At 37.4% G+C, this 14,223-nt stretch overlaps 1 protein-coding gene across 1 annotated transcript; it reads left to right on the top strand.

Moving 5' to 3' along the window:
- The first annotated feature begins 286 nt into the window (after window positions 1–286).
- LOC125224780 (cytochrome b5-related protein-like) lies at window positions 287–4,001 on the top strand. The gene is made up of 5 exons (XM_048128230.1): window positions 287–587; window positions 902–1,305; window positions 1,660–1,851; window positions 1,954–2,184; window positions 2,510–4,001. The coding sequence occupies exons 1-5, from the start codon at window positions 333–335 to the stop codon at window positions 2,802–2,804; spliced, it is 1,377 nt and encodes a 458-aa protein (XP_047984187.1). The 5' UTR covers window positions 287–332; the 3' UTR covers window positions 2,805–4,001.
- Window positions 4,002–14,223: the final 10,222 nt, after the last annotated feature.

Genomic DNA, 14,223 nt, shown 5'->3' with positions numbered 1-14,223 from the left:
CAAATAATAGGTACCTTAGTAACAATTGCATCAATTAATTGTATTTCTGAAATATCACACCTGGTTATATTTCATTAACTGAGGTACTATTTAACTGATTATCAATGGGAAGAAACGTAATATATTCTGATATAAATAATAAAAAACAATCATCCTAAGGAACCCAATAGAAATTGTATACTGGCGATAACCCCGAAGCGTTGAGTTGATTATAATGTCAAGGTCTATATGATAACTAAGTATGTATCTTAAATAAAAATAGAGTACAGTTGTAAACACGATAAGTTGATATTTGACGTCCACAGAGTGCAGACGCAGACAATTAAATAGTCATGGCGCCAATGGGAGCCGAGTACATTGAAATAGCCCACCAACGGGCTATCGAGAAAAAGACTCATGTGACGTTCCCTCAGCTGAAGTACCCGTCGCTAAGGGATACCGGTTTGAAGGACTCTGTGCAATGGCTGGAGGGCAAGGCGATGGATGACGGCGCTGAAGGCTTGTGGCGTGTACATAACGGCCTGTACGATTTAGACGCGTTTATAGACAAACATCCTGGAGGCGCGGATTGGTTGGAGCTTACTAAGGTAATCCTTGACAACGGAACGGATAACTATGTTGACAGTACCTTAATTAATATAATTCGTGATATAAATAAAACTTTATCAGAAATATCAGAACATTGTAAATCCAGTTCGAAATTGCTATATTTTTAAAGAGTTACCAATATTAATACATATTTATGCATTTACGGCACGTGATATGTACTATTTACATAATCAAAACGGAGTGCAGCAAGTAAAATATTAACTTTCATTGAAACAGATCAAACGAGATCAACTCAAAATACACTACCATTATTTCATTCTGATATGCTTACTTATTTTAATTATATTTTCAGGGTACTGATATCACAGAAGCATACGAGTGTCATCATTTAAGTAGATCAGTTGACAAAATTTTAGCAAAATACTACGTAAGAGACGCAAAAACACCAAGAAACTCTCCGTTCACTTTCGAAGATGATGGTTTTTACCGATCACTGAAGAAAGCGGTTTCTGAGGAATTACTGAAGATTCCAAAAAGTGTTACTAAAACGTCGGACAGGATTATAGATAGCTTATTTGCAGCATATTTACTTTTGGCAGCGTTCTCATGCTACACGAAGATATCTGTACTTGCGAATCTGTCGTGGATGCTCGCTTCATTAATGCTCGCGTGGACAGTGGTAGCATCACATAATTACATACACAGGAGGTCTAACTGGAGAATGCATCTGTTTTCAATGTCTTTGTGGTCTTACCGGTCAGTAGTACAATTAATATCATATTTACGAAAGAAGATTATGTTCAAATAATATCATCAATTAATCCCAGCTTTTAAACAAGGCCAACAAAAAATGTCTTATGTATTTGTCATAATTTATTTATCTCTTTTAAACCCTTGCGTACATTTTACTTATTATTACCAGTAATACCCCCTTATTCATAAACGTTCTCTAAAGTTATAAAGCCGATAAAGTTCGTTTGTCCCTTTCTATCACGCCAAAACGTCGGAAAAAGACAAACAAATTTTTATCAGCTTGATAAATTTACTGAACGTTTATGAATAAAGGGGTTAATATTTAGAGCCGCGGATTAATGTAAATTTATTTTACAGAGACTTCAGAGTGTCACATGTTCTATCTCATCATCTGTATCCTAATACGCTCATGGATTTGGAAGTCAGTGCCTTTGAACCTTTAGTGTATTGGAATCCAAGAAAAGACAAACCTTTCTTTTCTAGATACTTTGCATTTATAATCGAACTGTTCTATTTTCCGTGTGCATCCATCGTTCACTTCTTTGTTAGGTAATTAATCTAGCAATCTTTTATTTTATTAACACTTAATATTCTCTTGATTGTGAGTTTCTTCAAAATTCAATTAAATTAATCTTACATTTGTGTAAACAGGAATTTATCGGCCATATTTCGTAAAGACTATTTCAAGAAGCACTGGCGTGTGACGGACTTGATCGGTTTTCTGGTGCCGCTATGGATGTGGCTGGTCAGCGGAGCCACATTCTATCATGTGATCACCACTTGGTTGTGTATTGTGGCCGGCGCCAGCCTGACCTTCTACAAGATTGGTTCGAATGCAGCTCACCACCACCCTGATATTTGGAAAGATGGTGATCAGCCCAGGTAATCAATCAATCTTTGATATAAGATTGAAAAAAAAAATATGTAAAAGGTTTGCTGACGGTACATTAACTTGCATACAATTTGATATTTATATTACAGACATACAGACAGGTAATTTTAGTAAATAATACCAAATACTTCTAGAAATAAAACAACAGATGTTTTAGACTCTATCTACGAGTTAAAAAAAATTTCAACAACAAGTAGATTCAGAAAACACGAGTCTGTTATTCGGTTTTACTTGTTGTTGTTGGGTTGAAACAAAGGTGGCGAAACGTTAAATATCCGCCAAATATATCAGTTAAAATTACATTTATAATTTCAGCTACAACACCGAAACTCCAGACTGGGGTGTCCACGAGCTCGAAGCTGTCATGGACCGCAAGGATATCAACAGCAACCACTTTACCATCATGACGTTCTTTGGGAACCACTCCCTACACCATCTCTTCCCCACTTTGGACCACGCCACACTAACGTACCTGATCCCCATATTCGTTGAATATGCTAAAAAATTCAGAGCCAACTTCAGAGAGTCGAATCAGTTTGATCTGTTCATCGGACAATACAAATGCGCTTTTAACACGGAGTTCAAAATACATGGCAAGAAAGAGGAATAGACGATTGTAGATGTTGAAGCCATACATAAACTGTTTAATAATCTGAATAAAAACATATACCTAAAAAAACTTTTTTCTAAATCTTGTGTAACGAACATGATAATTTCAAAGTTACCCGCCGGCGACAATAGATCTGGAATATTTGTTAGGTATTAGTAATTTCTTATGCTACTATTCAGACATTTTAAGTCCTTCTGATGAACAAAAAACATTTTCATTACCCCAACTGGCAAAGGCTCTCTTGGTACTTCAAAAACTAATGACAAAGTTGCATTTTATCCACAAGACTGCAAAGTAATTTCATACTTTAAACTTCATGCCCAAAGTTCGACGTCAAAAATGAAGATTTTGAAAAATAAATGGATGAATTTGATGTTTCACAGTTGATATTTTCCTCGTGTTGGTGTGGTGAAAAATGTTATGTTACTCGGTGGCAAAATTTGTTTAACCTACGTGCCTAGAAACCCTCGTTACGCTCAAGATACCATATCGCTACGCTCGGGGTTCAACAACTTTGCCCCCTTGTAAAACAAATAACTGTTCTATTGATTTAACATGGTGCATTCATAAATTACCTACCTACTTACTACTTGATCACACGTCGCACAGAAATTTGTACCTGATATCAAAAAGACGAATCCGAATTCCATGGATGTGACTCGAAAAACTTGGCAGGCCCAATTTGTTCCGTAAGTGTTGTTTGAGAGATGTAATATAAAACTAATTTTAGACAGTGCTTGTTTTTAAAACATATTATTTGTTATGATCACAAAAAGATACAATTTATCTTACGTAACATAATTAAATATTCACTTGTAAACAATAGTTATTACTTATCTGTGAAAAGATAACATTTGAACTATTATAACGTTATGACTTCTACCAATTAACTCATGAATCAATTCATGTGATAAGAAAGAATACATAAATACTTTAATAGTTTGAAGGTGTCTGTGTAACAGGGCCGTGCTGTAAGCTTTATTGCAATCTAACCTAACCTAACACTAGTACTTCGATTTTATAACTGTTTTGTTTTGTCAAAAGATCAAAACAATCAATAAAATTAAAAACCAAGGCGTGACTACTCTGTTAGCAATAAAGTGTCTATTGTTGTTTGATATGCAGGGTTTTTGTAGTTTAAGTGGTGCCCTCTATTTTGTAACATACTAAAATAATATGTGATGTTCACAATGTTCAGAATGTGTTTTTTTTCTTTCTCTATTCGACCATGCTAAGACATGACTATCAATTAGACTAGGATTTGAAGAAAAGGCTCCTTGACACCACCAGGGATCCTAGGGCTGGTTCATTTCTGGGGCAGAAGATTGGCATTGCCATCCAGCGGGAAATGTGGCCAGCATTATGGGTACTCTTCCGCAGGGATCAGATTTGGGAGATTTGATTTGATAGTTTAGTTTTTAAGGGAAATTTTAGATGTTAAGGCTGATATGTGTATGTGTGTTTATGTTTAATTTAATGTGTAATTAATATTTTTGTTTAAATTTACTGAAATAAAGGATTTAAATTTGAAAAAAAAAACAATTATCAATATTACTAAGTACATATATTTACTTAGGTATATTGATAAAAAAATGAAAAACGATTTACAAAAATATCAATTTTGAACTACATAAGAACCTGTATGAAGTTCAAAATTGTTATTTTTGTAAATCGACAAGTTTAATCGGACGAGAGCGATTTCGTAGGTAGTAAAAATAGACATATGCAGTATTGCATTGATACGATACTTACTGCACTCAAATTGCATTGCGTCGCCCTCCATCGTCGGTCCGATTCTCCTCGGCCCACCTACATCTATTAGTCATTACAAAGACATACGTAACTCCGTATATATACGGATAAAGTCTAAGAAAAAACGTACCTCAAAGCCCTAGAGAAAAGGGTACGGTGGCCTGGATGGCGTTTCACCTTTGAGGAACGCTCGGCTAGATTGCGCTAATTTTAATATTTGACATTTTAACACATATCAAGCTAACAATATGGGCCAAATTGTCAAAACCGAGGTTCAAAAGTTTTTAGCTTGTGTCTAGAGATGGCAGTCTATGCACTGTGATTACACATTTTACTTTGACAGTAACTCTCTATAATACTCGATCCTCTTTGGTCATTATGATTTGACTTAAGAACGGTCATGGTGGACTTCCTTCTCTACGCTACCGCCTCGCTGATGGTATTAAAAATACAGCCATTTCTATAATATAATGAACTAGATGAACATTTGTGAGTGTGTTTAGTAAAACGACCCACTTTGTCGGTTACGATTAAGGTGCAATTTGCTTGTATCTTTATATGAATAAACTGACAAAGCGGCTTTATAGCAATCGACAAAGTGGAACGTTTTTCCTTGCATACTCACATTTAACTGATGGATGATGATTTGTATTTGCGTTTGAAATCTTGTGAGTAAAGATTGACTACAATGTTCATTTATGCGAGAGTTCTTTGTCCACCTAAAAAAATGTTAAATAATGAAACAATGTTACCTTATAATATAACAAGAATGTTCTTCCCTAATTAACACAAGTCAAATTATATTCTATTGAAAATATTTCAACTTGTGCTATCTTAAAGTAGTCACACCACTATATATATAAATTAAAACCGAAATAAATTACACATATGAAAGAAAAAGTGACCAAGGCCTCCAGTGCCTGAGGCTGGAATCGAACCAGCGTACCCTGCAATCGCGGCAGATGCCTGTCTCCGCTCGGCCACCCAGGTCACAGCTGCTGAGGTCGAAATTATCTCTCATATGAGTAATCTATACAAGGACTCGTAGCGTCCTCTGACCATCCCTAGGGTAGAACACCCCTAGGGTAGGGTAGGGTAGGGTAGGCACTGGAGGCCTTGGTCACTTTTTCTTTCATATGTGTAATTTATTTCGGTTTTAATTTAAGAATGTTCTTGTTTGAATCAACACAATAAATCTCGAATTTACTACATTAAATTCACGGAATCCCATATTACATCCGGTGTACTATTTAGAGCTGGCGGTACTGTACGGGAAATGGCAGTCGGAGTCGCAGCAATTTCCGACAATCTTTTCCGATGCCGACTCGCAACTTCCGGATTGTCTTTAAAGACGCAGTGCCAGATTAACACTCACGCTCTGTTGCGATTGCGTAATATGAAGTAGGTCACATTTACTTTCCTGCAGATCTCTAGTGTCGTTCAAACCAAAGAGGATCGAGTATTATAAATGTGTAATCAGGTAATCACAGTGCATAGACTGCCTTCTCTTGACACAGGCTTAAAACTTTTGAAACTCAGTTTTGACAATTTGGCCCATATTCTTAGCTTGATATGTGTTAAAATGTCAATATTAATATTAGCGCCATCTAGCTGAGCGTACCCCAAAGGTGTAATCCGTGTAATGCCATCTAGGCCACCGTACCTTTTTCTGTAAGGTACTGAGGTACGTTTTTTTCTTAGACCTTATCTGTCTATACGGAGTTATATAATATATTATGTGGTTCAAACTAATGGTCAGCAGTAACCAGTCTTACAATTGTACAGAATAATGAAAAAGATGTTAAACGAAATTAATTTTTATTAAGCAGAAACGTCTGCTAACGATTCTAAACATTTTTATATTAAAGGAAAAAATGGAAAAATTTACGCTTCCGGCAAAAGGAAAAGCATGGAAAGATTTGCGAAGTCCGGCGTGGCTTCCGTAGCTCAATTGGTAAGAGCATTGCACGGATTGCAAAAATGGTGCGGGTTCAAGTCCCGCCGGAAGCGTAAATTTTTCCATTTTTTCCTTTAATATAAAGATGTTAAACGCTCAAAATATTGGGTTGGCACAAAAGTAATGACACACTCTACAAAACTCTATACATTTCCTTTCTTAAGTTAATTGTTTTCGATAATATTCTAGTATGTTGTAGAACATTCTAGGTACTTCTAATGTGAGGGTATATAAAGCCGCCCTCGTGATTGGTTTAGTTAGATTGAAATAAAATGGACGAGCGACAAGTTCGAACACTTTACTTATACGAGTACTTGTTAGGCCACAGTGCGCGGGCTGCGGCTGACAATATCAACACTGCATTGGGCGCTGGAAGTACAAGCCATGCCACGGTATCCAGATGGTTTGACCGTTTTAAATCAGGAGACAGGAGCCTTGAAAGTCAGTCACGCTCAGGGCGACCACCTGCATTCAATGATGACGATTTACGCCGCGAACTACAGTCGAATCCTAAAGCTACTACTCGTGAATTAGCGGAAGCACTTAACTGCAGTCACCACGCTGTGGAATACCATCTGCATGAGCTTGGGTATCGAAAAGTTTTGGCTCGATGGGTACCGCACATCCTTACCGACGCCAGTCGTGCAGTCCGTGTCGCCATCTGTCAATCACTTTTGCTGCGACCCGGACGTAAAGAGTTTTTGACTGATCTGGTTACGGGAGATGAATCATGGATTTATTATGAGAACGATACACGTCGTGCTTTTTGGCTGCCTCGAGAAGAAACGCCACCAACTCAACCGAAGCTGAGTCAAAAGATCCGCTTAAAAGTTTTGCTTTGTTGTTTCTGGGACTCGCAAGGCATGCTGTTTCATGAACGATTACACAATGAAACTGTAAACGCTAACAAATATTCAACACAGCTCACCGAACTATCTTCTGCTATCAAGAAAAAACGACGAAGACGAGCCACTGTAATTTTACTACATGATAACGCTCGACCTCATGTCGCATCTACCGTTCGCCAACAGCTGCAGAACTTGGGCTGGGAGACGATACCCCACCCACCTTATTCTCCAGACCTCGCACCATCAGACTTTCATTTGTTTAGAGCCCTGAAATGACATTTGCGGGGTAAACAATTCAATGATTTCCATGATGTACAGGTGGAGTTGAACAACTTTTTCGAGGCACAGCCATCAGAGTTCTGGGCGAAAGGCATCCAAACTTTGCCGGATCGTTGGCAAGAAGTCATAGATTCTAATGGTGATTCATCGACTAAGCTTTTTGTATTGTAATAATAATAAAAAATATAAAACGTAAACCAACTGTCTCATTACTTTTGTGCCAACCCAATAATTAGCATTAATTATCAGATTAGCCAAAGGTACTAGTGGATCGTGAAATGCCTGGAGTAAAAACAGAGAGACCCTTGTCTAGAAGGTCGTTCATGCTAATGCAAGCATGCATGCCATCATCATCATCATCATATTAGGTATATCAGCCCTTATCGCCCACTGCTGAACATAATGCGGACCTGAGCTAGCTTCATCCAGTTGTGACACATTGTTCAAGGAGTTTTCAGGCATTGCATCCAAGATCCATGTATAATGGTAAGTTCAAAGATCGGATTCGTTTTCCGAACAACAATTGGACAAAAATATTTGTAAATTATATTTAGTGAAATAATATACAGTTTCCTGCAGGGGGCCGCTTCGCAACGCATGCTAAATTTGAGAATTCCATGGCCCTGGGTGCGTAACCGAATGGCACAAACAAACGCTCACGAAACGAAACGCTCGTAGATATCTATTTCTATCGCTCTTGCGAATTGGCGCGACAGAGCCAGACTACCTTTCGCGGCGTTTCGTTTTTGTTTCGCGTTGTAGAAATGCCATTCGGCTACGGGGCCTGATCATAGTGATCATAGCGACCTAGAGAACCTAGCCTAGGTTAAAGTGTCCCATATTTTACAATTTTCCGAAATATATAACATAGGTACGTTAGACTGGTTTATTTTACATAAAAAACCTCAAAATAAGTGTCGATTCCGTAACTGTAACCGGTGCCGACTTTCATGCGATTATCCCATACAAAGTATGAAAACAGCATTTTTTTTGCTTACATTTATATCAACAGCTTACACTGCTATCGTATGTACGTACCCATTATTAAAGAAGTCCAATATAAAATTATCAACTTCTGACTTGGCCAAATTTCTGTTGGCGTATAAATTAAAAGATACTACCTGTATGTAGGTTATAAAAGAATTCTCATAGTTTACCTACTTGATTAAAGCCTAGCCCCAATAATTTATTCATAGTAATTTCTATGGGAATTTCAGGTACGTCGTCGGCACGGATTCCCGTTTCACGAAAGATCAGATTTTTTTATCCATAAGGATAAGGATTTTTGAAAGTTTTGGAATATAGATTCAAAAAATTTCAAAAATTGCAAAATAAGGGACACCTTAGCCTGGCTTAATTTCCCTAGATCTGAGATGGTAAATAATTTTTAAGAAAAAAACCGCCGCTTTTGGGGTTCTGTATGTAGAAATGTGTAGGTATTTTTTAATGTAAATCTTTGATTATTTTATGGAAATACAATTAAATTACCGTTAAGGTTTGAGGAGTTTCCTCAATTCCTCATGAATTCAATATCCGGTTATAAGAAATCGAGCTTGACTTGAAACAAAATTTGACTTGAAAACTCAAGATGCCTAACAAACATGACAAATAGAACAAATCTCCTAACAAATAAATGTCAATGTCCTGAACTTAAATGCACGCTGTTCTTATAAAAATACCAAAGTCACTATAAGTGTGCCGTTCAGATTTGAGGAGTTCCGTCCTGGTCATCATCAAGTTCCACTGCACCAAATGTCACTTTCTGAACGTAAATGCAAGCTGTTCTTATAAAAATACCAAAGTCATTATAAGCGTGCCGTTCAGATTTAAGGAGTTCCGTTCTGATCATCATCAGCAATTCCACTGCACCAAAATATGTCACTGTTCGGGACGTAAGTGCATGCTGTTCTTATAAAAATACCAAAGTCACTAGAAGTGTGCCGTTCAGATTTGAGGAGTTCCGTTCTGACCATCATCAGCAGTTCCACTGCACCAAATGTCACTGTTCCGTATGTAAATGCATGCTGTGTTCTTATAAAAACACAAAAATCACCATAATTATGTATTCCTTTCAGGTTTGAGGAGTTCCCTCGATTTCTCCAGGATCTTGGAACATCTTGGAACAAACATAAAAAAATACAGATGAATTGAGAAGCCCTTTCCTTGAGATTTGGGGCGTCGGTTAAGAATGTCCAAGTAGTCATGCGATCCAAGAGTTAAAATACCACCCGGAGTGTGTGGAAAATATTACGGCCTTTCATGATCAGGAAGAGAATTTCTTCGCTAACACAGCGGGGGTTATTTTTATTTACAATTTTTCAAACATTTTTTTATAATAAGTAAGTAAATGAATAAATAAATATTATAGGACATTGTTACACAGATTGACCGAGCCCCACGGTAAGCTCCAGATGACTTGTGTTGTCGGTTCTCAGACAACGATACAAATAATAGGCTAATTGACCCTTTTTTAAAGTCTATCTTAAATTATTAATTACTATCCAATTAACCGAAAAAAATACTATCATATTTATTACGTCTTGAAAACCACAAAAAAACATTTATAAAGTATACTTTCACTTAATCAGGCAAAAACAACATTCGCCATGTTAATCTATAGGTTGTCTGTGCATCGAATAGTTAGTTTTACATGTACCGATGACTTTTGAATAAATGCTTTTTCTATCGCATCGAATTGAACACAAAATTTTCTGACATTTAAGTATGAGGCATAAAGTTCATCATGTCAGTGATTGACTCGACATGAAGTTAAGTTAGGTTTTATGACGTCACTACATGTCTGACAGCGTTTTCGGTGGCCAAAGTAAAAAAAAAATTACACACATTTTTAATCGAAAATACGTAGCCACCATGCACTTTTAATACCCAAAATCTATAAACATTGGTTTCTATTTTTAATCGAAAATACGTAGCCACCATGCACTTTTAATACCCAAAATCTATAAACATTGGTTTCTTATGTCAAATACTACAGGAAACAATCGTGTCAAATTCGATAAGAGTCTAGTAGCTTATTACTTAACAAAGACTTATATGGATATACATAGAAAACAATGAAGACTCTGGAAATAACTGTGCTCATCACAAAAATAAATGCAGGGTTACTTACAAATCATCTAGGACCATATAAATAATGATACTAAGGCCGCCAAGGCGTTCACAACTTATGCCATTTTATGTCTACGTTTGATCATAGAAGGGGATCTGATCTATTTCATATCACAATATCGTAGATATTTCAGTTGCTTACGCCGAGGCTTGCGTGGGCGCCGGTCGCGCGATGGTCGCGCGACGGCGATGCGACGCATGCGAAATCTAACCTTATCTATATGGAAGTATGAGACGCGACGGCGACGGTCGCGCGACCGGCGCCCACGCAAGACACGGCGTTACCTAACAACTGTTTGATACTTTGACTATGAACTATGAAAATCACGGCCGTCTAAATTCTAGTGAGGTGGGTTATACAAATAAATATACACGCTCGGTACACATTATGAACGCAGCTTGCTGAATGCTGCTTAAAATATTTATTTAATTCCGAATTCAACATGATCTGACTCGTATATTTTATAATAAATAATGAAACAATGCACCGTAGGTAGTACGTACTAGTAGGTGTTACTACATATCAGGACAATTGACGGCGTGTTTCATGTCACTTTACTAGACTTTTTTGTAGAGAATTTTATGAAGATTACTTGTGTTTCAGAAAATTTTTTGCTATGTGCCACAATTTAAGAGTTATTCGCGAAAAACTAAAAAAGGGACCTTTACACCCCCCTCCACCCGTTAGCTCCTCCCCTACCCATCAGTACTTTGAGTATGTGGATTAGAACACCATTCCCTACAACTGTGCAAAAATTCGCCTATACACGAATTATTTCCGCCGACGGACAGTTAAATGTCTTCGTTAGGCGTGCTATACATGGAACAAGCAGAGAGTTCGAAATATGTAATACTAGCTTTTGGCCGCGGCTTTGCTCGCGTTAAATTCTAAAATTGCGGAATGCTCCAGATCACGTCAATTTGTCGCTCCGTTTTGCCGTGAAAGACGGACAAACAGACATACACACTTTCCCATTTATTCTATTAGTACGGATACCTTCGTAGGTTTAAATATAATTTAACATCTTAATTAATACATGACAGCGATAGTTATTTATCACACAAAAGTAACTAGCCTGTCGACAATTGTTGTATATAATTTGTCAAATATTAATCGTTGTAATTTGTTGTTGTTGGTTAAATTGTGGCGTAGGCGAGATGATGGCAACCTGTCACTTCAATGTCACAATTTCGATTTCTTTCAACCCCTTTTTGCCAAGAGTGGCACTGAAACGTGGTAGTTCATGTGCTCTGCCTACCCGTTTATGGGATACAGGCGTGATTATATGTATGTATGTATGTAATCGTTGTAGCTCCCTGTACTCGTGTTCATCATTTGCACATTGCGTCTCACTTGGGCACATGTACAGAGAAGTTGAGACCCGGAAATATCCCAGCCGGAAGATCCCTGATTAATTTTAAGAACCGAACTTACACAGTCTCTGAAATATCTACTCGAGCATAATTTTGGAGATGAACGTTACTGGATTTAATAATTTGCGACGCTGGAATAACAACCAATTTCATATTTAAATCAGGGTAATATCACTAAAGCCGTGCTGGACTTAAAATTTCACTCAGACGTTTAACTAGAGAGCTGCTACGGCTTATTTCATTTCAAAGCGGTGATTTCTCAGACACTGGGGATGTGCACAAGGGACTTTGTTACAGCAGGTTTATTTTTTATGCCAGTTTATGTAGTTAAAATGAATAGTAGTTTTTCGAGTAAGATAACCGTAACACCTAGAATGACTCATTCCGGAGGTCAGTTTATACCCCTGACTCAGGGGTATAAATCCCGGCGCATTTCAACCAGATTCGCGGCATTATATCCCACCATCAACATAGCACATAATATGTATATCGTCACTACTTTGAAAAAAAAACTTGTATCTTCGTCTGTCAATGAAAAGAATTTTGTAGTAAGTATGCATAGAATGCATATAGACTTACTGCGTTTTAACTTTGAGGAGAACCATGAGATACGAGATTTTTTCAAAGTAGTGACGATATGTATTAAATACGACGAGAAAATTACCGCTGTCAAATTAGACGATTGATTTAAGACTGCGTTAGTATAACGTAAAAGCAAGGTATGCGACACGTCAACGAGCGCACGTGCCTAACTATTCACATTCACAGTGATTGATTGAGCCTTAGTTATTCGAGCAAGGAAATATTGCTCATAAATATAATGTCTGGCTTAAGCGCGAATCTAATAAATTGAGAATCAAATATAAAAACAAAAATAAGCTAACAAAAGACTCTTGGAATTTTATCTATCAGTTTTTTGCATCCATAGTAGTAGATATTCACTTTCGAATTAGTGGCGAGTCGGTTATCTTGCTGTGAAGTTTTCAGTTCAGTTTAGCTTTTTGACAAACAGAAACGTCTGCAATCGTTGCAGACGCTTATGGTTGCTTAGAATAAATTAAAAGGCGGAAAATCCCACCCAAGTCTCACCCTTTTAAATTTATTTCCTACTTTTAAATTTATTCTAAGCCGAAAAGTTGTTACTCGACTAGCGCCACACAGGGGACACTGTGCATCACGAAGAGGATGAAACGCGGGAGTGGATTTAGTGGGTAGCGCCAAGTTTCCCCCCTCTCGCTAGGGAAGGGGAAAGAAACGGCAGGTCCCACACATCGTGCGTAACTGCATTCCCACTCCGTCAAAAAAAAAGGGATTGCAGGGTGTTGGTGGTAATTCCTGCAGACGTTAATACCTGTTTGACTAGTCACATTATGTTTTACTGTATAACCATCAAACACAGAAAATAGCCGTTCTTTTCTTTTTTCTTTACTTTACAAAGTAAGACAAGCTGTTTCTGTGTTTCTGTATTTTGTAGATGTGTGAAGGGAATGTGGTTCTGGCTGAAAAAACAGCGAATTCAATTCCGGTAGGAGTTTCCATTTTTCCTTTAATTTGCAAAATTACGTAGACTTTATCGCAGATGATCCATGAAAAAGATTAATTAATCAGAATTTTAGTTACTCACTTGTACCTTTTAAATTACTTTATCCTTGACTTCAAATTAAGTACCCTCAATTCTTAGAAAATTATTAGTAATAACTGAGTTTTAGGATATTTTATTAATTTGGTACTCTTATTCGTCATTCTACCGGCCTGGCTGGGCTGGGTCTTGACGACCGGTCGGGCCTAGCGCGTAGTGACCCTGCTTGCTACGCCGCGGTCCCGGGTTCGAATCCCGGTAAGGGCATTTATTTGCGTGATGAGCACAGATAGTTGTTCCTGAGTCATGGATGTTTTCTATGTATATAAGTATTTTGTATATTATATATATCGTTGTCTGAGTACCTGCAACACAAGCCATCTTGAGCTTACCGTGGGGCTCAGTCAATCTATGTAAGAATGTCCTATAATATTTATTTATTCTAAATAGCAAGGATAATTTAATTCTAAAAACCTTAATTACTTAGATTTATGAAAAATG

This window comes from Leguminivora glycinivorella, chromosome 3, assembly GCF_023078275.1.
Source record: "Leguminivora glycinivorella isolate SPB_JAAS2020 chromosome 3, LegGlyc_1.1, whole genome shotgun sequence".
In the NCBI taxonomy this organism is placed as follows: Eukaryota; Metazoa; Arthropoda; class Insecta; order Lepidoptera; family Tortricidae; genus Leguminivora; species Leguminivora glycinivorella.
Note: the sequence above shows the minus strand (reverse complement) of the source record. Positions and strands in the feature narration are given on the sequence as shown.